Raw genomic sequence first — 22,286 nt, 5'->3', positions numbered from 1 at the left:
AATTACCACCGTTAGATATGATTATTATGTATATCGTTTGTTAAATATGTACTTATTATACTAAACGACCGTCGTTCTAAGGCTTACACGATGTAAGGACGAGATTCTTGTTGCTTGGTTTTGTAATCATGCTTGACAAAAGCATACGGAGAAATAAAACTTGTTGTCGTAGAAAAAGCCCCACGCAGTTGTAGACGCGCGCGAGCGTCGGCGATCCGCTCGAATCGATGCGGAATCGTGAAGAGCGGCGGTTCTCCCTTCACCGCGTGACCGGTCAAAGGATCTCCCGGATCAGAGATTCACGTCGAAATCTCCGTGGTGTTGTTCGCCGTTAGCCATTCTTGGACCTCCGGCAAGGACTCCTTCAGCCATTTGATCGCAAAATTAGCGTGCGCCTCGACCATCGCCATCGTGTACCCCACGATCTTTATGGTCTCGTGATTGTCCTCGCTGAAGGTCTGGAACTACGAAGAAACGCCCAAATTACAATCTAAGTTTGTTGAAAGAAGACTCACATTATCGCCCTACAAAAGCGGAGACTAGAGTCTCCATCGAATAATATAAATAATCGGTCGTTGACTGCAGAAATTGCACTTACGTCGTCCAAGTCCTCCTCAGCGGTCAGACCGTTCGTCGTCGCCAGCGCAAAGGCTCTCACGACCGGACGGGATCTAAAGTACAGAAAGAGGGAAGGAGACACGTCATAATCTACTTACAACTTTAGGCAAAGAGCTGAGAAAGTTGCAAAGTACCTCGTGACGATAACATGCCAATTATTTCGCACAAACTTGTAGGCGATTTGCGCAGCGACCGGATTCTGCGGGAAACTTCTTAAAATTCTCAGCGTCTCGTCCTCGCTGTACATCTTACCCTCGAGAAGCTCGCTGAGTAACCTGACATGTATTAACATACATTATACACGCGTTACTCTCATTAAGCTGTGTGTATTTTAATCGGGACTTTTTCCTACAGCTTACTGTACGCAAAATCCAACAATTTTTTGGAAAGTGAAAAATGTGTTTCGCGATCTCGTACTTACGACTGCAAGATCCACGGCGTCTGGAAGCACGCGAACACCGAGAAAAGGCGATTCTTCTCCTCGCTATCCGCCGTGGAGTTCGCCCTCTCAACGAAGTAATTCCACTCGTTTCGCGTGCCGTATCGCGCAATGGTGCAGTATAGAATCTCGCGTGCGTACGCCGGTACGCTGAAACGATCAAAGTTTTATCTCCGAAATGGAGGCCGCGAAATCGAGCCGTTGGAGCGGTAAATTATTCCGATAATGTCTCATTGTACTAAACTCTTTTTCCATTTGCTTCATTGTTCGTTGACGTGGCGCGCGTGACAGATCCTACGTCGAAAGCACCTTGATCGGTGGTATCGGAGTGACACGCACTTCTCGATATTCCACGGAAAAACTTTTCATTTTTGGCTACCGAGTTAGCACCGCGTCCTTTGCGGATTTGTTTCCGACGTTTCGTGAACATTTCAGTTTGTTACTTCGAGGAGAGCAACGACCCGAAACTGTCGCTCCTCCGCAGGAATCCCCTTTATATAGGTGTACATGGGCGATTATTTAGCGGACGGAGTTTGAGTTTCGGTTCGTTCTTCTCCCGGAAGAAATGTTCGCGAAATAAGTTCACGAAGGACGCGGAACTAACTCGGAAGCCAAATTGAGCAAAATAACAAATACTTTCCTCGCGAAATTCCGAATTGTACGTTGAAACAATTTCGACGTTAGACATAAAAAAAAACGCAGCCTCCAGTCACGGGTCGATGGGATTGTTTGAAAAGCGCATGACACATGCGCAACCGCGATGAACCGATCGGAATTCCATCAGCCGGAGTTAACAAAACTTCCGAATGAAAAAAAATATCGTATAAAAGCTAACGTGAATTGAATCACGTTACCGTCAGTTACGATACACGGTTGCGCGCGAAAGACAAATATGAGGAAGCTTACACTTCGTCCGCGTCGGAATGGTCCTTCAGTTTGGCGAAATGATTCTTAGACCACTCGAGGCATTCTGCATTCTCGAACACGCACGCTATCGTAACGGCGGTCAAAGTTAGTCGCGATCCCTCGTCGATTTTCCATCCCACGTCGGAGTATAGTTGCGAGGTGAATCTCAATGTAAATTCCTGCGTACGGTTCCGTCTCGTTATCGTTATTATTCCGTTCGACGATAATTTAGTCGAATTATGAATTCCTCGAAATTTCGAAAGCTCCCCCGAGCGCACATTTCTGTCTCTCTCTTCCCCCCGTAATATCGTATAATTAATGTATTCTTATAACATCAGTCTGCCTCTCCTCGGTACTCTACCTGAAAGTCGCTGAAACCCGACGTCTCGTAGAGAAGACCGTTCAACTTCAACAGATGACGCATCAGGACACCCCAAGGAGCGTAATGCCGTTCTCTCATTTGCATATATTTAATGAAGTCGAAGGCGGTCGCGTATTTCGTCAGGCCGACCGCGGCGAGCCCAAAAACGTCGTCGATGAGCGACGCTCTGGTTTCCGCCGGGAGAATCTCGTGATTCTCTTCGAGAGCCTGCGCCAGGAGCTTCCAATTTTCCTCGTCGTAATTCACACGATAATAACCTTGAAGGCAATTAATAATAATTTCTTCTTAAATCAGAGGAAATTGGCAAATCGACACGTCGTTTTACGAAAAGGCAAGAAACGACTTGTGTCGGAAACTCTTTAAAATATAATGAAAACAAAACGAGATTTTTATCATCGGACGTTGAAATGCGCGAACGTATAGTCTGCGAACCAACCTGTTTTATTCACGTTGAACACGACCCAAGAATCCCGAGTAGCGACATTATGCAACACCATTTCCTCTTCGGAATGCAACCACGTTTTTGTCGGAGATGACCAATCATCGCTCGTTTTGTTAATATAGTCGAGCGGCACGTACCACGTCAGTTGAGTGTCGGGTGACGACGACTGATCGTACGTAAATCTTTCCTGCGTCGATAGTTAACGATAATAAATACCTTACGCTTGCGACAAGCGAGACAAGCAAACATCGTAAAATTTTCAACGAGGCTACGAATGTGTTTCTCATTCAATATGATCAATTATGATTCGGGGCCGCACCTGTCGAATGATGGCGCTGTCCCCCTCATAATTCCTCACGATCCTGACGATCGGATAGCCGCGATACGAGATCCAAGTGTCCAACGCTTTGGACAGAGCGATATCCGCCGGGAAAGCGACGGTCTCTTCCGCCATCGCTTCCCAAAAGTCGTCGACGCCCGCTGTCGAATAGTTCCTGAAAGAAACAACGTTTCAGGAAAGTATCATATGAAAAGATGCACCGAAGAATTTCCTAAATTCACGTGAACAATTTTCACCGTGAAGAATCGAGAAACACGTCGAGAGGTCCACCATCTCCGTATATATATATATATATATATATATATTGTACAACAATACCGTGAACGTTGACATTGCTACTCAATGCCAACGTGATAATATATCGACGTTAGACATCGCGCGTGTTGCATAACGTGCCCGATAAAGAAGCATGAGGAATAATGGCCGACAGCTCATGACATTCAACCGCTACATTACCATAAAGTCGACGGGATAACTCGTTGTAAAACGCGGCGATTACGACCGGATCACGCGGTCGCGAGTCGAACGGCGAGCGAGCAAGTGAGTGATTTAGACGTCGGCACCGGGCGGCGATTAAAGGACGATAATGTGATATACCCACCACCTCGCTATGAACTTCCGGTAGCCGTTCCTAAAGGCGGTATCATTTATCACGCCATGCAACATGCGAATCAAGCATGCACCTACAAGAAGCAGTCAGAATGCAGAATCACATTATGCGGCGGTTACGTGCGTATCGACTCGAATGCTGCCTTTCGAGTCGAGCCGAGACTGCTCGACAAATTTTTCGCACGTTCTCGCGCGCTCGGAAAGCGTCGAAATCATTTTATTCGACGTTTATCGAGCGCGACTGAAAATTTTATGCGAAGTCTAAGACGAGAAATTGCGGGCTTTCTTGAATTTATTTTTACATTGAAAACTCCGTGTGCATGCGGAGAGGAAAACGTAATTCCTGGAGGATAAAAATTTGTACATCTTCTCTCTCTCTCTCTCTCTCTTGTAATGTCTAAATGTAATATTCAAATATTCGGTCATTGCGAAACGCGATATGAAATTGTTCGAGTAGTCACAGCTCTACTTTTAATATCCAGCTACGCGACGGTAAAACGTGAATGCTCGCACTCATTATCGAAAGCAAAATACTTGATTGGAATCTCCAAAAGTCTTAAGGATCGTTACACGAAAAATGATCCTTTCTTTACCTTTCTTATGTCGAGCGTTGTCATCCGAGAAATCCAGGTGAGCTGGATTGATGTTCGATCGCAGCGGCTTTGAAACGCTGTAACCATCCTCTTCCATAGCATCCCATTGCATGTCCGCGATGAACGCATGATTGGAGTCTAGTGACGGATCTATCTGAAAATAGAATCTCATGAAAACTCGCCTCCGCGATGGAAGATAGTCTTTGACTAGAAGATGGCTATAGACGAGTCAGTTATTTCGAAAAGGTAACATATACCAGACACATACACAATGAAATTCAATTATATGAGAAGATGAAAAGATGAATGTCAAGATAACGAATGAAATTCGCTTATTTCGGAGAGAAAGCATGCGCAAAGAAGATTTCGAATTTTATTATCATACGAATGCGTGAACTTTGAGTTATGAAATTCTGCGATTTCGCAGACATCATATTCCTTCTCATGTCACTTTTTCAAAATATTCGACTCGGTACTTCATTTTAATCCTGAAAGTACACACTATGGACTCAAAAATAAAGTCTGAAAAATTCCGTTACTCGTAAGAAAAATAAACAAACAGGCTCTTTTGATCTTTTTTCAAATAAACATAGCGTGTCATGCGATCCAGCAAAATTTCTGTCCCGAGAAATGCACTTCCAAGATCACAACAACAGATGTCGCAAATATTGTTCCGATAATGTGCCTTCTCGATCACGGTATGTCGTAAGTGAAGTGTAGTGCCCTCCAACAGCCAAACATCCGTCCAATTCTTCATGTTCACCACACCGCCCAGCCATTGTTCTCCTATCAGGCTTATCAGAGCACTTAACGCATCTACCTTTGTGGCCATGGGGGATCGATCCGCGACGTAGAAGAGTGATTGCCTTGAAAATAATTTAACTCGGAATGCAACGCAACATCAAATGTAGAATAATGATACGACATAATTAATTAGACTAATGATACAATGATAGAAAGAGTTAATTGCAAGACGCAGATATTTTCACATAGATGTCGAATGGATTTTTAATTCTTTAAGAATTTGCTCTGTCGGTACGCTATATTCAAACGATATTCTCTTTCTCTCTCGACATTTAACGAAGAGTACCTCCCTCACCTCATCGATATCAGTCCCAAATTCCCGGCGTCGTCGGCGATCCGCGACGGTAACGCGACGATATCCAATTTCGGCAACGGATAAGGCATCGAGAACACGTCGTTCAGGTGTCCGACGACGTGGTAGAGTTTGTCGATGAGATACATCCCTCGCGTCCGTCTCTTCGAGTCGCCCCAGAAAGTCACCGTCGCGTTATCGGGTCCCGCTTTCGTGTCGCCCAACGACTCGATCTCGCCCACCACGAAGGCCAGATTGTAAGGCGACAACAACGGGGTGTCCTCGAAGGTGTCAATCACCCAATCGTCCGATCTTGAAAGAAACAAGTCGCGAGTTGGTCGTGTAAAGAACGCGGAGAAAAAAAAAGGAAAATACGAGTGAACGCGCGAGTGGATTTCATTATGAGAAACGGCACGCCTAAGACTGTATGTAAACATCTCAGCGTGTAATTAACAGCGTAAATTACGCACGTGTCTCGGGAGCTCTTGAGAGGCGTGTTCGAGAGAACTCTCGCTTCTCGCGGACGTGCCACGGATACCGAAAAGACAGCCTTGAGACTCACGTCGTCGAAAATTGGCAGGAGACGCGAGGCGCCCGTCGGCTTCAACTGCACCCCGGTCAGCGATCTATTTAAAAAGATACGGCCAATTAAAGGCAGGACGCGTATACCCGCTACGGTATGAATAAGTGATATTTAATTGGTCCTCTGAAACGAATCGGTAATAAAAGCGATTTCTAGTTTCGAAATCGACCTGGTCGCTTCTGTTTGTCGCACGCGCCGCGTAAACGAAGGATTATCTTACCATCGATACGGCTATGAATGTTTGCCGTTCGCTCGCCGTAGTAAACTGACTAACCGCTAGCACAAATCTCTTCAAGCTACAAAATCGACGAAACAAACGACGCGGTATTTCGAGAGAACACGCGTATTGCTCTATTATCAGCCTGCATTGAACGTATTGCGGATACACCGCGATTGACGCAGCCTCCGCGCGCGACTTTTTTTTTCCTTCGACGCGCGTAGTCGCACCTGCGATATCTTTACCGAGTCTGTTCGACACAATAGAACGACTACTACGTTCACATTCTAAAATAAGACGATAAGATAATCTTTCATCGGTATTCCGCAACGTGACAAATAGAAGCAAGTAGGTCACTTGCGTGACACGTATAGTAAAAATAATTTACAGCCAATTATATCAATAAAATATATATCATCAAGTTCAGTATCGAACGAACGAAATGAGAAACTCCTAGAGCAAAATTTTTCGAGAACACTAAAGTCTCGCTCACACAGCAAGCTAACGCTGTCGTATCTTTGAACTGGCAATTAGCTAATTGATCCTTCGCCGCAACGATCATCAGATCTGTCTATGCTCACTTTTCCTCGCCGGGCTCGCCGAAGCTCGCCGAGTAAATCGTCTTGCCGTCGGGCAGAATCTCGTAATCGATCTCCAAGCTGTACCTCCCCGGACTCATGGCGACGGCCGGATGTATCACGTGTAATCCGTTATTAGCATCTACCTCGTATCGCTGGATTTCCACTTCGGTCGCGTTTCCGTCACCGGAAATCATCACCGTATTAGACGGCGGTTCAAACGTCGTCGCGTTCGTCGCGGCTCCCTCGTCGGTCTCCTTGTCCTGTGAAGAGATCTCGTTGCCGAAGGACGTAACGTTTTCCAGAGGATGGTTCGTGATATCTTCCTGCGTGCCTTCCTGCTTTTCCGAGGACGGCGTCACGGTATGATTCAGTGCGGTAGCATTATTGCCTACGTTAACAGATCGTTACTCATGTCAAACGGACAATTATATAATTTTCCTCCGATAAACGATTTTGATCAGGGTTATATAATTTCTCTCTGTTACAAGATAGCAATAAAATTCCATTTGATCGTGTTTGATCAAGTGACGTTGAAAATGGCGAACCCCTTTTCTTTTAAAATCTGTCGCAAAAGTCACGCTCGGTTGGTTGCTATCACGCTAAATATCGGGAGCTAATAATTATCGTCTTATCGCGTGTGTTTAGTCGCCGAACACCTGTTAACGTACGTTCGTCGCCGCCGAAAGTAAATGAAATTAATTAACACGCCACTTATCCGAAGATATTGGAAGAAGCAATCCGTCAGTGAGACGGATATACGCCGCAGATCTGTCCTAAAGGAAGATACCGGCGTTTTCGTCGTCGCGTCTCCTGCGTCTCCTCTTCGCGTTGCTCCCCTCGACGAATGACAGCTTGTAACGCGTGGTCGTGATGTTCCACGCATTGATGGACAATTTACTCAAGGACGGCGTGCCGTCGATCCGGAATTCGACGACGACTCGCCCTTTGAACTTGGAAGTCGCGTTCACGTCGCTCGGCGGCGTCAATTCCAGACGATATCTCAGAGGATGAACGAAGGGCGATATCGAGGCTATGATGACGTCGCCCTCCTCCGTCTCGTCCTCGATGAGGGCTAAGGGATCGTATGTCTAATTAACAGAGAAGCACTCGTCAGTGTCTGATGAACTTTGCGCCCGAAATCGCGAAGATGCAAAGTTAAAATTCATTGAACTTTTGAGACACCGATTCCATGTAACTTTCTCTTAGCTTGTTTGCGATTCTTTTTCTACTTCAAAGCATCATATTCGCTTACTCTCGTTTTTGGCATCGTGCCGATATTCCAGCCTATCAGACCGGCAACGATCACAGCGACGACGATCAGAACGATGAAGGAAAGGATTTTTTTGTACGTCAAGAACCAGCCACCTTTCCGATGATGGACGATCTCTTCGTTAGGCGGAGACAGCGCGGTGTTGCCGGAATACGTCTGCATCATGCAGTCGGCTGAAAGCATTAAACTCGCGATAAAACGCACATTTACGGCGGCATTAAAGGTCATCCGAACTGATCATCGACGGTAATCTGATTATTCGACGTGCTGTAAATTCCACGGACTGTCGGAGCAATAGAATCGAGTTCTCTCTTCTCGGGTAAAGTTAAATCGAAATTTCCGCGTTCCTCCGTCTCGTCGCGCCAAAACGTCATTATCGCGTGCGCGACGAATTTCGCGCTAGGAGTGCACGCGGAATGACATCATCGAAATTGGTTCCCCGTGATGCAGGAGTCCGTGATAGGCCCACGCTCGTAAACGCTCGCCGAGAGACGGCTGTTTCAAGGACCTGCTGCTCGTGCACCTCGTTGACTACGTATCAACTTCGCAGCATTCGCATAATCACCGCCGTGCCGATAACGCTCGTATCGCGCGGCTCGCGATTCTCGACTTGTCGAATGCAGACTACTCTTTCCGACACACTAATCATAACGCGCACATACTATACATGATATCTAATAATGCGTGCACATTACGTAAAGTTCATTACATCGCCTCTGGAAACCACACTATATTGTTTTTATTGTACACTAATGTGCATGGTAAAGTTTCATGGCGCTACCGGGGGAAATTTTCCTGAGAAGTTGATGGTCGAGGCAAACTCATTGAATATTGTTTGCAATGTCCGCACAGTTATTTGCATATATATTTACTATCGAAAGTGTTACCATCTCGGAAGTGGCGCATCTAAAGATCGCGTGGAACGGATAAAGCGCATCGAAAGATGTTCGTCCTATCTAGATATAGATTCGTTCTAACTGATCTGGTTTATTCTGGTTCGCTCAGTTCGAGGAGTATTTTTCAGCCTCGTGCGTTTCAGGATCGTACCGCGACGACCGAGCGCGGCGATGATGCGAAATCACGCTCTCTGTTATATCCCGCGCGAGAGCGTGACTATCGTGTAACGAAAGGATGTTGATATCTCGAAGCTGTTTTCGAAAGAGCAAGACGCACCAGAGAAGATTTCAAGCCGGCTAATTTTCCGTCATTAGAGCCACTTAAGCAATTCGTTCCGAGACGGCGTTACTTTGCAACGATTCGCATAGAGTGTGTAAGCTCACCTGGAAGCAAACGCAACAATTTTTCTAACGATAGAACGATCGTTACGCAAAACGTGTAATCATACCAACGGCTTGGAGCGGGAGTTATCAACTCACCGATAAAAGCAATTGAATTTTGGAATGTTAATTTGCAGCAGAAGTAAATTGCGAAGATACTCGCATGAGGCTTACTCTCCGAAGACGATCGGCTCTCTCACAGGCGCTCGACGTCAAACACCAAATGATCATAGTTTCAAGCTGAGAGACGATCTTGACAAAATTGCCGAGCGAAAGGAAGCTATCTTTCGGAAGGATATTTTTCTTTCAAGACAGCGAAATAGTTTGACGTCTAACGTCACGCCGCGTCGAAGTGCAAGCAAGACGTCACTTACAATTTCGCTGTCCATAGGACTGCCAACTGCTGACGGACCCTCGCCGCATCGTGAAGTTGAAGCGCCGAGTTATCTGTTCGAAGGAACCACGACGAAGAGGCGGGTTCGCACGTTCTTTCTATCGAGACGCGGAAATTCGCGACCGCGGCGCGGTGGCGCGCAGGTGACACAGGTACAACTGCAATTAGCCGTTCCACCTGCGGCACGGTATGTGGATGTTGGCCCTCGCGAGTGCCTCGCCCCCACTCTTCGTTCGTTCGTCAGCTCCGCGTGTCGTTCTCTCGCGCGTTCTTACGCACCTTCGCCTTCATTATCAAACTTTTCTTCTCTCCTTCCTCCGGACACGCGATATCACCACAAAACGGTCATGATTAAAAAAGAAAGAAATCGCAAGAACCGTGAGAAAGAGAGGAAACGTTCCTCTTTTACCGGATCGTGAATTTCTGTCAAATCCGTCCGAGATATCGGACGATGAAATCCCCGTCGTCGTCGTCGTCGTGACCCAGTTATCACGCGAGGAGCCCGTGAGAAAAACGAACAAAATAGCTCATCAAGTCCAATTGAAGCGGCATGACTCGCAGGGTGCAAGTGCAAACGTTGGGTTTGGTCCGGGATCCGTACCAGGAGCGGCACGTGTCGACTCCGGAGGAGGAGGGGGAGGACGACGAAAGCATGCTAAGAATCTAAAGGGGAACACAATGGCGCCAAGGTCCTGACACCGGTCGGTCCGCTCTTTGTTTTCCCATTGATCGACATCGCAGATTGGCCGTTGACGTCGTCTCTTCTCTCCTCCGGATATACTCGTCGCGATTAGGCTCCCCTTCAAACGGCGACGGCCGCGATCGCCAGATTGGATAATGGATGGATCCATTCGCCGATTTGTAACACCGCGTGTCAGTCCTAAGTGGGCCTGAATTCAACGAGCGAGCGGCCGAGTCGTACCTACGCTTTTCCACGCGTTTCCTTCTCGCTTTTCGGCGGTCGGGACGACGTCAGTTCGCGCGCGGCTACGCTACCATACGGTCGTTCCAGAGAGACTCCTTCGACGAGAGAGAGAGAGAGAGAGACACGTCTTCTCTTGAGAAAAGGGTATCAAGGTCGCGGTGATAACCACCGTCTCCCTCCGCTGTGCACGCGGGGATCACGTCGTAAGCACTCGACAGCAGAGCTGCGTCTTGCGCCAGTATCAGAATCGTGATACTCTCGTGGAATCCCAAGTTGATACGATTTTATCGAGCCCTGGGGACGCGAAGGGAAAGAGAGAGGTAACTCCGATCCGCTCTCTCAAAGAGTGATCGGGGAGATCGTAGGGTTTCTCTTCGGCTTAATTTCCCTCAAACTTGTCGAAAAAACAACCGCGATCGCGCCTTTAATCTACTTTGTAGCGTCCTCCCCCAACGACTCGGTCCAGCACTGATCTCATCCACTTTGGGAACTGAAGAAAATTCATTTACATTCTTTTTCTCTTAAAGTATCCGAGATTAATTTTCTATCGAGGTTAAAATAAAATGCAATATGTGAACGACGAGTGCTCGTTTAAATGGTTCGACTGTAACTCAGGTTCACTCTGCACGATTCGCCATGACGTGGGCACCGTTGCTGGCAGGACTCGTTCTACTGTCGGCGATTCCGTCCGGTTTGCCACAAAGCATCAATGACGACAAAGTATGACCAAGTAGAAAGTAACGTATAGTTGTGGAAAGTAAAAAACACATATGCTCGTCTCAGGTTGAAACGCGATGGAAGCGCAGTATCGACCTGAACGACGTCTACTACTCGAAGATGCGCCAGCATAGATTGCCAAGCGAAGTCATGCCGAGCAATTATTCCGTGTACATCGTACTCGACGACGAGACCAAGTTCCATGGCGACGTCGCGATCAACCTCACCTGGTCCGATACCAGCGACAGGATAACCCTGAACGTCCATCCGGACCTTAAAATCTCAGATCAGACCACCATCAGACTGATTCGGTTGTCGCCTGAAGAAGCGTAAGCTCGAACGAAACGTTGAATTGACTTGAATTTTCGTAAAAGACAAAAAGTTATTCACTCGTCATCGCGGGCCTCGAAATTCTAACGGAAACTTCTCTTTTGCATGTTCCCTCCCTGCGAAGGGAGATGGGCGCGTCGATGAGCGTGAATATCGCGAGAACCGAATTGCAGCTGCGAAAGTCCTGGTACATTATCCATCTGGAGCAATTACTGAAGAAGGGGAGCGTCTGCGAGGTTACGATTAAATTTACCGGAAATATCACGAGCAACGAGACTGCCGGTCTCTACAGGAGCGTATACATGGATACCGATGGACGAAAGCAGTAAGCGCACCTCTTTGTTAACGAGATTTCAAAAAGATTCGCGAATCTCCAAAATTCACTTCTGTCAGAGGAAATTGTCGGGCTTAATAATGTAAAACGAAGACTAAACTCATTCCTCTTGTTTCAGCGTCTTCTTCGCCACTCATCTTCAATTAGACAACGCGCAGAGGCTGTTTCCTTGCATGGACGAGCCACCTTACAAAGCGACGTTCAAATTGAGGGTGGTGCACCCCCTAAACTTGAGGATGCTCGCGAACATGCCGATAGTGTCCAAGAGTATCCACCATTCCTCCCTGTACGTATTTACCGAGGATCAAGATTGTACTTTCGGTGCGTCGATGTTATTTTTTCCCCAGGCCCAACGACGCGGAGATGGTCCAGAGCTTTGCCGAGGAGACACCGCGTATGTCGACGAATCAATTGGCCTTCGTGATATCGGACCTGCAATACATCGAGCCCAGCAAGGTGGAAATTCACGAGATGAACGGACGGAAGCTGCAGGTGAAGGTTTGGGGTCGCAAGGAATTCATGGAGTCGCTGGTCGGCGTTCCCGACAAAGTCGCGACGATCGTTAATTACCTGCAGAACTACTTCAACAGCTCGCTCGGCGTACCGAAATTGGACGTGATGGCGATTCCCATGTACAGCGCTTCCAAAGCCTCCGATAATTGGGGTCTCATGTTCTTCAAGTACGTGTACACGCTCTTTTTTCCCTACATACGCGAGGTAAATATTTTCCCTTGCAGGGAGAGCGAACTCAGCAGCTCGCTGGTATGGACTACCGCTTATGAAATTCTCTATCAGTGGATCGGCCAATCCGTCACTCCGTTCCGTCGAAACGACGCGCCGGTCAACAAGGCTCTCAATTCGTTTCTCGCGTCCATGGCGACGGTCGATGTAAGAGAGAGTTACTTTTTCATTCGTATAATAAGATACATCATCATCACTATCATTGGCAATTTTATTTTCCGTTATACATATACGAGGGCGGTTCGATAAGTACCCGTGTTAGAAATGAAGACACCATTTTTTCAAAAAATTTTTTTTTATTTTTCAACATAGTCCCCTTTTAGAAAGATACATTTCTCCCAACGTTCCTGCCATTTTTTTAATCCCTCCAAAAAATAGGATTTGTCGAACTCTCCAAAATACGCCTCTGNGGATGAATGTGCTTTCCACCGTGAGCAATCGCGGCACCCATCTGGCCGACAATTTTTTCATCGCCAACTTATCATGTAAAATATTAATTGCCGTTCCGGTCGACACACCTACGGCCTTTGCTACTTCGCGCACTTTCGTTCGTCGATCAGCGAGAATCATGTCGTGGACTTTTTGAATGATTTCCTCGGTAACCACGTCTGCCGGGCGTCCTGGTCGCTCCTCATCAAAAACGGATGTTCGCCCACGTTTAAATTCGTTGAACCAATATCTAACTGTGGTCATAGATGGCGAAGTGTCCCCATAAACAGCATCCAACTTTGCTTTTATCTCCTCGCATTTTTTCCCATCCAAAATCAAAAAGCGAATTACCGAACGATACTGCTCTTTTTCCATCTTAGCGAAAATCACGAAACACGTCTTACTCGAATGGCTGCCAAATCCAAACTAACCTATCAATCAGTCTGCAATTTGTTTTGCCATCGTTTGATAGATGACAGCACACGATGATAACACCAACTTCCCTCAGGAACGCCCTGTGTCGTCTAACACGGGTACTTATTGAACTGCCCTCGTAAAACACTATTTTTTTTTATCTTACACGGAGATTATCTCAGGCAATTTTGTCAGCCATACTTTTATAAGATACAACGTCGTGGAATTTAATGTCCCCCGCGGATAAAACATGCATGTCGAACAGCTTAATCCGGATGAAATGGAGGGAAAGTGGCCGATGACGATGTTGTACCCTTTGTACTACGAGTTCGCGCAGACCGCGCCTTTCTCCAGAGTGGCTGGCATTAGACACGAAGCGACATGGACGAAAGGTAATTGCGAGCGCAATTCTTACGAAAGTCTCTCGGACAAAATCGTAGGAATTACGCAACAATCTCCTCTTATCCGTCCTTTTGCATATTTTTTATAGCCGAGTTGGTTTTCCGGATGTTCAATTATACGTTGGGTCACGAGCTTTTCCAGAGAAGCGTGAGGAAGTTCTTCCATCAACAGTCGAAAGAGTAGTAATTGCCTTCGTCAAGCGAGCCGGGAAGCAGATTCGAAAACTTCTCAGCACGTCTTTTGACGTAGTAAAATCGTTCCTCTAACGAAGTAGACGTTCTAATCGTACGAATTTGGATGAAAAAGCGCGGGCGCGAGAGAGATAAAATGCGTGTACGCACTGCTTCCCGACTACATTTATCGGAAATCAATGATAGTCGAACTTGAAGTTCCGTGTTTCTCTCAGGGACCGCAGGACCTTCTTCGCCGACGACATCTTCACTCACCTGAACGACGTGGCGAACGAGACGAACAATCTGCCGGCCGGCCTGACCATCAACGGCATCGCCGCATCGTGGATCAATCGGGACAGAGTGCCGTTGGTCACGGTCATACGCGATTACGAAACTGGACAAATTAATCTCAGCCAGGTAAGCGTTGTTTCCCGCAAGGACACCGACGCGCGGAGGCAGATACGATTTTCGCACGGATAACGGAGATGACCATGCGTGTGCTATTTACTCGCGGTCAAGGCGTTCCTTGCCAACGGAAGTCGTTGCGTTTACTGTGCCGAGTATACGCAGGCTGAATGGAAATGATCGGTCGGGACTGATCGCGCAAACATCTCTTTTATTTGTATCGGAGATTATTGTAACCGATTTTTCAAATAATATTCACGTTTTAATAACGGTCACAAATCAAAAACGAACAATTTCACGAATAACGACGCCTCAAAAGAGCGGAGATAAATCAACGATAATAATGTTCAACATATATATAGTGAAATATTATTGCGTAATATAATCATACGCGCGGTCGTCGCGTTAATTGCGAAGCGCGAACAGTTACGCCCGGAACGAGCGTGTTGCTCGTCGCGAACGTAACCATTGATAAGTTCTGTCGTGAAGAGGCATTTGCATACGCCTCGGTTGATTATACTAACAAGCGCTCGCTGGTCCCTGAAGCGACACAACTGCCGCGTCGTTCCGAAGAAACAATCAAGGACTAATGCCTTTAGTACAAAACACGCATTGCGCAATACTTGTGAGTCTCGCTCCTACGAGAACACATAATCGATTATTCTGCATAAGAATAAATCGTTAAGCAAAGGTATTCTAGATTTAACAGCTAAATATTAAAATCATACATCTAAGATTTGGATCACGCGCATTTTTAATTTATAGACTTTCCTTGCGATCGTTACACTCTCAGATAATCAAGACCTTGATTGATTATTGCAATCCCTCTTCTTCTTAAGATTAATATATTTACTAATATGCGTTTAACGCTCGTTTAGATACAACATATTATACGTAAAGATTGATAAATTAACAGAAATATTTGCTTGAATAAAACGTTTCGCTTTCCAGAAAGTCTATTTGAGAGACATACCTCCGCAATCGACAACGAAAATATCCTATCAGTGGGACATCCCAATCGTGATGCAGGCTGAGGATAAGTTGAACTTCTCCAATACCAAGCCGACCGTGTGGCTGACCAAAGAGAACGAGCCGAAAAATTTCACGATTTCAGACATCACCGACGAGGACAATTTCATCATCGTCAATCCCGAGGAGATAGGTGCGAAAATCACAGGCGAATTGTGAAAAAGCGAGAATATCGCGTTTCCCTCTTCCGCAGGAATGTTCCCGGTGAATTACGACTCCTGCAACTGGAAGATGCTCTCGCAGTATCTACAGGGTCCGGATCGCGAAAAGATACCGGCGTTGACGAGAGCCAAGCTCCTGCACGACTCATGGAACCTGGCTTACGCCGGCGAGCTGTGCTTCAGCATCGCCATGAACATGACCCTCTTCCTGAGGGAGGAAAAGAGCCACGTGGTCTGGGAGCCCGTGTTCACGATGATCCATCACGTCGGCCGCCGAATCGAAGGCCTGGATGTGTATCCGAAATTCGAGGCAAGTTTACGTCGTTTTAAATAGCGCCGGTGTTACAAACATCGGCATTAAACGAGGAAATTGATGGAGTGGGTGTAATTAATAAAGCGAACCGTTCGCGAGCGAATAGTTCAATTTGGGTGCAATCGATATTAAACACGCGCTGAATTACATATTTCATACATAATTAATATAAACTTAGCGAATATCGGGCGCACAAACGGGTAGTTCATTTTCCGTTCATTTCGCTTAAAAGTTCTCCGCTCGGTGTAATTTTGAATGACGTTAAATGCGTAATTGCACGACGCAAATATAACCACCAGGCATACATCAAGAGCTTGCTGAAGCCGCTCTACTTGGAGCTCGGCGACACCGCGCGACTCAACGATCCCTCCTGGAAAATTCACATGCGCGGTCTCATCAAGAACTTCCTCTGTCGAGCTGGATACGAGCCGTGCATTAAGGAAGCCCGGGATCAGTTCAAGAAATGGTTGACCGACGAGGAGCCGGACAAGGGAAATCCGTTAGTATACTGGAATGAGAGAGAAAACTCGGCGAAAGTTTAGTCTAATCCATTCTCGAGAAATTCGCGTTCCGCTCACATTTCTGCTCCTTCTCCGTTTGCGTAACGATGTATAATTGAAATATTTTCGACAAATGCCCAACAATAAGATAGAAGAACACACTCTGTCGATAAGAAAGTTGCGAGAAAAAAATTTTACTCCGCAGGGTCGCCAATAAATTCCTATGCCCGGTGTTCAAGTGGGGCACCGACGAGGAATGGGAATTCGGATTACAGCGCGTCATAAATTTCCCGCAGAACAGTTTGGCGAGGAAGCAGAACGAACGCACCTATCTCCTAAAGACATTAGCCGGCTGTCCGAAGGACGCAAACAAGATCAAGAGGTCGGTACAATTCGCGACTGTTTCACAAAGCGCTCTTTCCTCCACCGATGAACCGAAACTTCGTTTCAAGCGTTCATCTGAAAGTTTAATGTCATTTGAATAAGAAACCAAACGACCGCTCGAGATAACGCGAGCTTAATTTACCCGCCCACATAAATATTCCTCGCGAAAGCAGAGGAGAAATATGTAAAAAAAAGAAAAACGGTTTAGACTCGCACATCCACGATAATAGAGAAATCAATCTTTTTTTTCCTCGTTCGCCTTCGTCAGACTGCTGCAAGTGGCCGTGCTGGACCAGAACGAGAATTTCACGGACGCGGACATCCACCTGATCTTCAGCATGCTGACCGGCGGCGCGACCGGCCACAGGACCCTCTTCAACTTTCTGGCTCAGCACTGGTACACCGTGAAGACGCGATTCGAAAACAAGACCTATCTGTGGGACGGCATCGTCAACTTCGCCACGTCGTCTTTCAATACGCAGGAGGGCTACGACATGGTGAACAAGCTCTACATGGACCACCAGGACGAGTTTGAGTCGGCGGTCGCCGTTATTCAGAAGGCGCTCAGGATCATCGAACAGGAGACTAAATGGAACGAGGAAAACGTACCAGTGATCGACAATTGGCTCAAGGATCACCTGTCCAAAGAGGACTTGGACGCGATCGCGAGCTCCGCGTCCACCACCGTCCTCTCCACGATCACCGTGCCTACCACGACGGATTAGACAGCGATGACCCGGTCGAATGAACAAACTTGGCATATGTTACGTCGATATTTGATCCGCAAGGAATCTACGGACTGTTTTCTTTTTTTTCTAGAAGAATTCTTGTTTATTCGTTTCTCCTTCTCTCTCTCTCTCTCTCTCTCTCTCTCTCAACTAACGTAGTTATGGCGATTCTCTCTTGATTTCTTTGCGAAATAAACAATAACCGTTGCATAGATTTTTTTTATTTTTATTACACGTAGTTTTTATTAGAAAATCGCGTCGATGAAAACTTGGCAAGTTGATAGCTCAGATACGTATACGGGTGACGGAAAACTCGCGTTTCCGGGTAAAGACTGGCATGCACGTAACGGTATAATTAGAAAATGTAACAGTTCCGATAGATGTAGATTAAACTTAGAAGTACCGCGAAAGTTTAAAAGTAATATTGTATTATAGTTAAATTTTTATTTTTGTAAGTCAAATAAAAATCACAATATCGTTCGTGATGTATTTATTTTGTCCGATAAGGGTAGTCCGACCGAGCGTTCCTTCCTGAAGAAAATTGTGCGGAAACACGTAGTGCTCATATTTAGTTAAGATTTAGAATAACACCGCCTCGATAAATAAAAATGTAATGTGATGATCCTCACACCGTTGTATCTCACACCGATGAGACATTATTAAAAATTCGTCGGCCCTAAATGGAAAAAAAGTTTTGCAATTCTCATTGTCATCCACTGTTGAATCGTACTATTTGAGAATAATAAGCTGACCTATTCAGAAATACAGACTCGTCTGCTATTAAACCGTATTTTACAAACGAAAAGAATTTACATCATACTCGTTACAAAATAAAAGAATTGTTTCATTTCGCTCACTGTTGAATCGTATACTACTTGAGAATTAGAAGCGGCGTCTGAGCCAATTGTTGAGTCGTATCACGTCTTCAGTTTCTCGGTAGATACAGTGGAGGCTCGTAGCGTAAATTTTAGAACCAATAGTCGACGTCTACATCCAAGATTCGAACCTTACTGCACCAATACTTATCGAATTCTTAACCGAACCCTTTTGAACGAGCTTCTATCCGACACCGTTAGATGGCGCCGGGTAACCGCCAAATAGATTTTTAATAATTAATGTCTCGAAAATTAAGACGAATTGGACAAGACGCTCGAATACGGCTCAAATATTTGTCAATGTAGTTTTATCATATTAAATTGCATGGCGATTGGTAGATGGATTACAGAAAGCTCTAATACGGTAAAACCACATTCAAAAATATTTGACCCAATTGCAAAATAAACGTTCTATTGATCATGGCCATTGAGGTCGTGATACGACTTAACAATGAGGTCAGGCGCACTTTCCCCTTATACTGATACATAGGTATCACGCATAGTAATCAACAGGTTGTAATTTCGATTCGAGAATAATCGGAGTTCAGGAAAATGTTTTCGCATAGAACGACGGGAGTCGATAGCGACAACTGGCAGTAAAATAAAACCACCGGGCAAGAAACTTCTTGCTGTATTACCAACGATAAATTACATAAAAAATGTGAAAGATTTTACCGTGAAGTAGATCGTATATAACATTAACATGATTTGAAAATATATTAATATATTTACTGGCTCACGCGTGACATTCTTCAACACATACACAGTATAAAGATTACAATTGTCACTTAAATATTATACACAGAATATATCATTTTTTTCCTAAAGAAAAAACGGATCAACAAGATCCTAAAAGGAGGACCGCAGCTCGTTGCAGACATCAATAATACTTTTTCAATCTACTACGTACTAAGATCCGCATCTTAGAATTTTCATCTGCCCGTTTTCCTCTTTTGCTCGAAAATATAAGAGCCTTCACCTTCCCTGTATATCATTTCTTTCTTGTTTTTTTTTTCTTTTCTTTCATTAAGACACATCATCAAAGTCTTCCACGTTCAGACCACAAATAATCGCAAGCTTGTTTATTGATTAATTTGATGTAATATGTAACGCAACAGACATCGATAATATTCATTTTATATATTTACGGTCTCTATTAATACAATAATCGATATAAAAAGGATAAGAATTGAAAATATATCAGATAAATTATTTAAACAAACTTCTTTGGAACTAGATGTGCAACGTTTCCCATATACATACAACAACACGGATGATTTTTCAATGTAATTGTAGTAGCAAAATTGCGAGATTACAAATTATTACAGAGCGATTACAAAAAGCGTCATTCGTTTATCAAAAACGAAAGGTCAACTACATCTCGCGAAATTCACGCGAGTTTTTTGATTACTTTATTACTAACCACGCTAGACGAACTGGAAACTAGTTACTCGAACAAATCGTCCAATCGAGAATATTTAAATTATCTTATCATACCTGCATAGTTGCTATCGCATTCTTTTTACACGTAAAAAGGGTACACATACATTCGGAATGTGTTTAAGGCGACATTTGACACTCAATTTTTCTTTTATCTTACACGAATTCCATTACAGTTCGTATTTTCTCGCACGTCTAGGAAGTAATTCTCCTGTGTGTAATCGCAATTACTTAGGACCGTTTCTCACAGTATTCCATGGGCGTGTAACATCCATATAAAAAATTCCACTTAATTTGGAGGAATCGGCAGTTTGTTATTTGCCCCTCGATAAATCGGGAATTCAAAAGAAGACAAGGCTCCTGCTTAAAAGCCAGAAGCGAGAAGTTGTACATACAATCTTTCTGCTCTCTTAGCGCTATACACCGGAATAAGTCCGTTTCTTCTCGCATGTCATCGCTCGCTTCTGATTTCGTGATTCAACGTGCACAGCAGTGAGGAATCTCAATACGTTCGATAAACTAATACATGCTTTGTTGCGTCTCTCTTCGTTCGCTAAACCCCCCCTTCCTGCTACACACTCTTTCATTCTTTCCGTGAATCATATAAATAACACTTCAGTTAAGATTACAAAGTCACATTTATCGCGAAATATTGAAGCGTCAGAGCGCTGGAAAACGCAAAGAAAACAATTAACGTCCTAAGGAGCTAAACTACAGCAGGAATTAGTTTTCCGCGCGGTTTTGTAAAACGCCTTCGACTGAGCGCTGAGTCCTTCCGACTTGGCGACTAGATCATCCAGCTTTTCACCCCTCTGGAGCGCCGCCTCTAACGTATTGTGCTGGTAAAACGTATCACAGAGTTCTGAATATTCGCGCAATATTCATCAGACGAAGTTAATACTCTTCGGACGAATAAATCGATTACGAGAGAATGATGAATCTTACCAATATAATTTTCGTTTCGTCCAGGTCGTTTTGCATCTTGGTGAGTGCGTCCGCCTCGACCGGATTCTGATACTTGGCTAAGTACGTATTAATCTGCCGAAAATCAGATGTAACCTCTTTCAACGTGGGCCACGTCGATGGTGGATGCTTCGTCGCAAAGTCGTCCATCACCTTCGTGAGTAGAGTATGAGCAACTCTCCTAGGATACTCGTGATCCGAGATGAGTACCGCAGCTAGATTATCGGCGCGTACATACACATGGCACATGTATTCTACGCAAAAATCAACGTATGAGTGAGAAGTAGGAATATGTTATTCAAAAAGTATTGAATTATCTGCGATATCAAAATACTTAAAAACTATTCCTGTAACTAATTACCTCCTTCCTTGACGCTTTGTCTAGCGCTTGTCTGTGTTCTTTCCACAATAGTCTTACTGACAAAGCCCATGAATTCCTTAATACTGTTCTTCTGAAAGAATGAAAACGACTCTACATCGTAAGCAGCTGCTAGCTGCATCACCGATGTAGGATTTTTGTACAAAATTGTTAGTGCGTACAGTTTCACCATTTTAATCTGAAATAGAGGGAACAAATGCGTTCTGTTAAAATCTGCTTGACACAATTGATACTCATATATTTTGTCAACATGAGCTGTTAATTAACGAGCTGACAAAAATAAAATAGACGAGAGATTGACTTTATAAAATATATCTATTTTTTTAATCATCTATCACATTATAATCTGCAGTTCTTTACTTAAAACGTTAAATTACCAGGTAGCTAAATTTAATCCAAAGGAATAAAGAACCGTTTACAGATCTCGTGTCACAGACTATGCATTCCCATCAGGCAAACGATTCAGGCGGTTGATTTTTAAGTATGAAATGTCGTAAAATTCGTAAAGTTTACGAAACAGTTTTCGATTCAAAGATAAGGAAAAATTCTCGCTGTCGCCTGCAAATTATAACAATGTATATGTAAAATTTAACTTTACTTTGTACCTGTGGCGGATAGAAAAGTCTCTCACAGGAATAGTGTGTACAAGATACTGTCAAACGTATCAAACCTTGTATCTTTCAGTATTCTTACAGATCGTGGAGTCTTTCGTAAGAGAAACGAATCCTAGGGTTCGTACAATTTCTTTACGTATCTCACTCTCCGCCGTAATAAAATTCAGATAATTCACTGAAAAATCATTCTGACTTCTCCACGGACTTCTCGCTATCCTAGACCGCTATACGTATCGGGATCATATGGCCAGATGTGACGCCAATGAATTGCATTATCTGGTGA

At 44.8% G+C, this 22,286-nt stretch overlaps 3 protein-coding genes across 6 annotated transcripts; 1 reads left to right on the top strand and 2 right to left on the bottom strand.

Annotated features, from left to right (window-relative positions):
• Positions 1-11: 11 nt before the first annotated feature.
• LOC106750205 (thyrotropin-releasing hormone-degrading ectoenzyme-like) lies at positions 12-10,259 on the bottom strand. Its single transcript, XM_014630370.1, has 17 exons — positions 9,728-10,259; positions 8,059-8,249; positions 7,594-7,894; positions 6,807-7,194; positions 5,896-6,051; positions 5,429-5,737; positions 5,015-5,195; positions 4,330-4,483; positions 3,729-3,810; positions 3,107-3,281; positions 2,782-2,974; positions 2,325-2,602; positions 1,964-2,142; positions 1,040-1,207; positions 753-893; positions 599-671; positions 12-464 (listed from the first exon to the last, which is right to left on the bottom strand). The coding sequence occupies exons 1-17, from the start codon at positions 9,774-9,776 to the stop codon at positions 300-302; spliced, it is 3,183 nt and encodes a 1,060-aa protein (XP_014485856.1). The 5' UTR covers positions 9,777-10,259; the 3' UTR covers positions 12-299.
• Positions 10,260-10,670: 411 nt separating this feature from the next.
• LOC106750220 (aminopeptidase N) lies at positions 10,671-18,212 on the top strand. Of its 2 annotated transcripts, none has more exons than XM_014630402.1 (15): positions 10,671-10,875; positions 11,288-11,392; positions 11,456-11,718; positions 11,844-12,044; positions 12,172-12,339; positions 12,401-12,733; positions 12,791-12,941; positions 13,903-14,029; positions 14,128-14,218; positions 14,446-14,629; positions 15,569-15,779; positions 15,840-16,117; positions 16,420-16,619; positions 16,826-17,002; positions 17,273-18,212. In XM_014630402.1, the coding sequence occupies exons 2-15, from the start codon at positions 11,309-11,311 to the stop codon at positions 17,727-17,729; spliced, it is 2,925 nt and encodes a 974-aa protein (XP_014485888.1). In that variant the 5' UTR covers positions 10,671-10,875; positions 11,288-11,308; the 3' UTR covers positions 17,730-18,212. The 2 variants fall into 2 exon arrangements, with proteins under 2 accessions (XP_014485888.1, XP_014485889.1); XM_014630403.1 differs by lacking the exon at positions 10,671-10,875 and adding an exon at positions 10,887-10,992.
• Positions 18,213-19,311: 1,099 nt separating this feature from the next.
• On the bottom strand, positions 19,312-22,270 carry LOC106750221 (synaptobrevin homolog YKT6). Of its 3 annotated transcripts, XM_014630406.1 has the most exons (5): positions 22,021-22,268; positions 21,767-21,947; positions 21,372-21,567; positions 20,993-21,264; positions 19,312-20,886 (listed from the first exon to the last, which is right to left on the bottom strand). In XM_014630406.1, the coding sequence occupies exons 3-5, from the start codon at positions 21,559-21,561 to the stop codon at positions 20,746-20,748; spliced, it is 603 nt and encodes a 200-aa protein (XP_014485892.1). In that variant the 5' UTR covers positions 21,562-21,567; positions 21,767-21,947; positions 22,021-22,268; the 3' UTR covers positions 19,312-20,745. The 3 variants fall into 3 exon arrangements, with proteins under 3 accessions (XP_014485892.1, XP_014485891.1, XP_014485893.1); XM_014630405.1 differs by lacking the exon at positions 21,767-21,947 and having other exon boundaries at positions 21,995-22,266; XM_014630407.1 differs by lacking the exon at positions 21,767-21,947 and having other exon boundaries at positions 20,787-20,909; positions 21,995-22,270.
• Positions 22,271-22,286: the final 16 nt, after the last annotated feature.

Source organism: Dinoponera quadriceps, unplaced genomic scaffold (assembly GCF_001313825.1).
Source record: "Dinoponera quadriceps isolate SergipeBrazil2010 unplaced genomic scaffold, ASM131382v1 scaffold5229, whole genome shotgun sequence".
NCBI lineage: Eukaryota > Metazoa > Arthropoda > Insecta > Hymenoptera > Formicidae > Dinoponera > Dinoponera quadriceps.
The sequence above is the reverse complement of the archived record's forward strand: the minus strand, read 5'-3'. Positions and strand labels throughout refer to the sequence as shown.

Excerpts from the sequence above, each read along its gene's own strand:
- LOC106750220 (XM_014630402.1), top strand. The coding sequence starts at position 11,309 with ATGACGTGGGCACCGTTGCTGGCAGGACTCGTTCTACTGTCGGCGATT. Across the intron at positions 12,340-12,400 it reads AGTATCCACCATTCCTCCCT|GCCCAACGACGCGGAGATGG; the intron begins GTACGTATTTAC and ends TTTTTTCCCCAG. Across the intron at positions 17,003-17,272 it reads GACGCAAACAAGATCAAGAG|ACTGCTGCAAGTGGCCGTGC; the intron begins GTCGGTACAATT and ends CGCCTTCGTCAG.
- LOC106750205 (XM_014630370.1), bottom strand. The coding sequence starts at position 9,776 with ATGCGGCGAGGGTCCGTCAGCAGTTGGCAGTCCTATGGACAGCGAAAT. Across the intron at positions 5,738-5,895 it reads CTCAAGAGCTCCCGAGACAC|ATCGGACGATTGGGTGATTG; the intron begins GTGCGTAATTTA and ends GTTTCTTTCAAG. Across the intron at positions 3,811-4,329 it reads CAACGCTCGACATAAGAAAG|GTGCATGCTTGATTCGCATG; the intron begins GTAAAGAAAGGA and ends TGCTTCTTGTAG.
- LOC106750221 (XM_014630406.1), bottom strand. The coding sequence starts at position 21,561 with ATGGTGAAACTGTACGCACTAACAATTTTGTACAAAAATCCTACATCG. Across the intron at positions 21,265-21,371 it reads ACAAAGCGTCAAGGAAGGAG|AATACATGTGCCATGTGTAT; the intron begins GTAATTAGTTAC and ends ATTTTTGCGTAG. Across the intron at positions 20,887-20,992 it reads ACGAAACGAAAATTATATTG|CACAATACGTTAGAGGCGGC; the intron begins GTAAGATTCATC and ends ACGTTTTACCAG.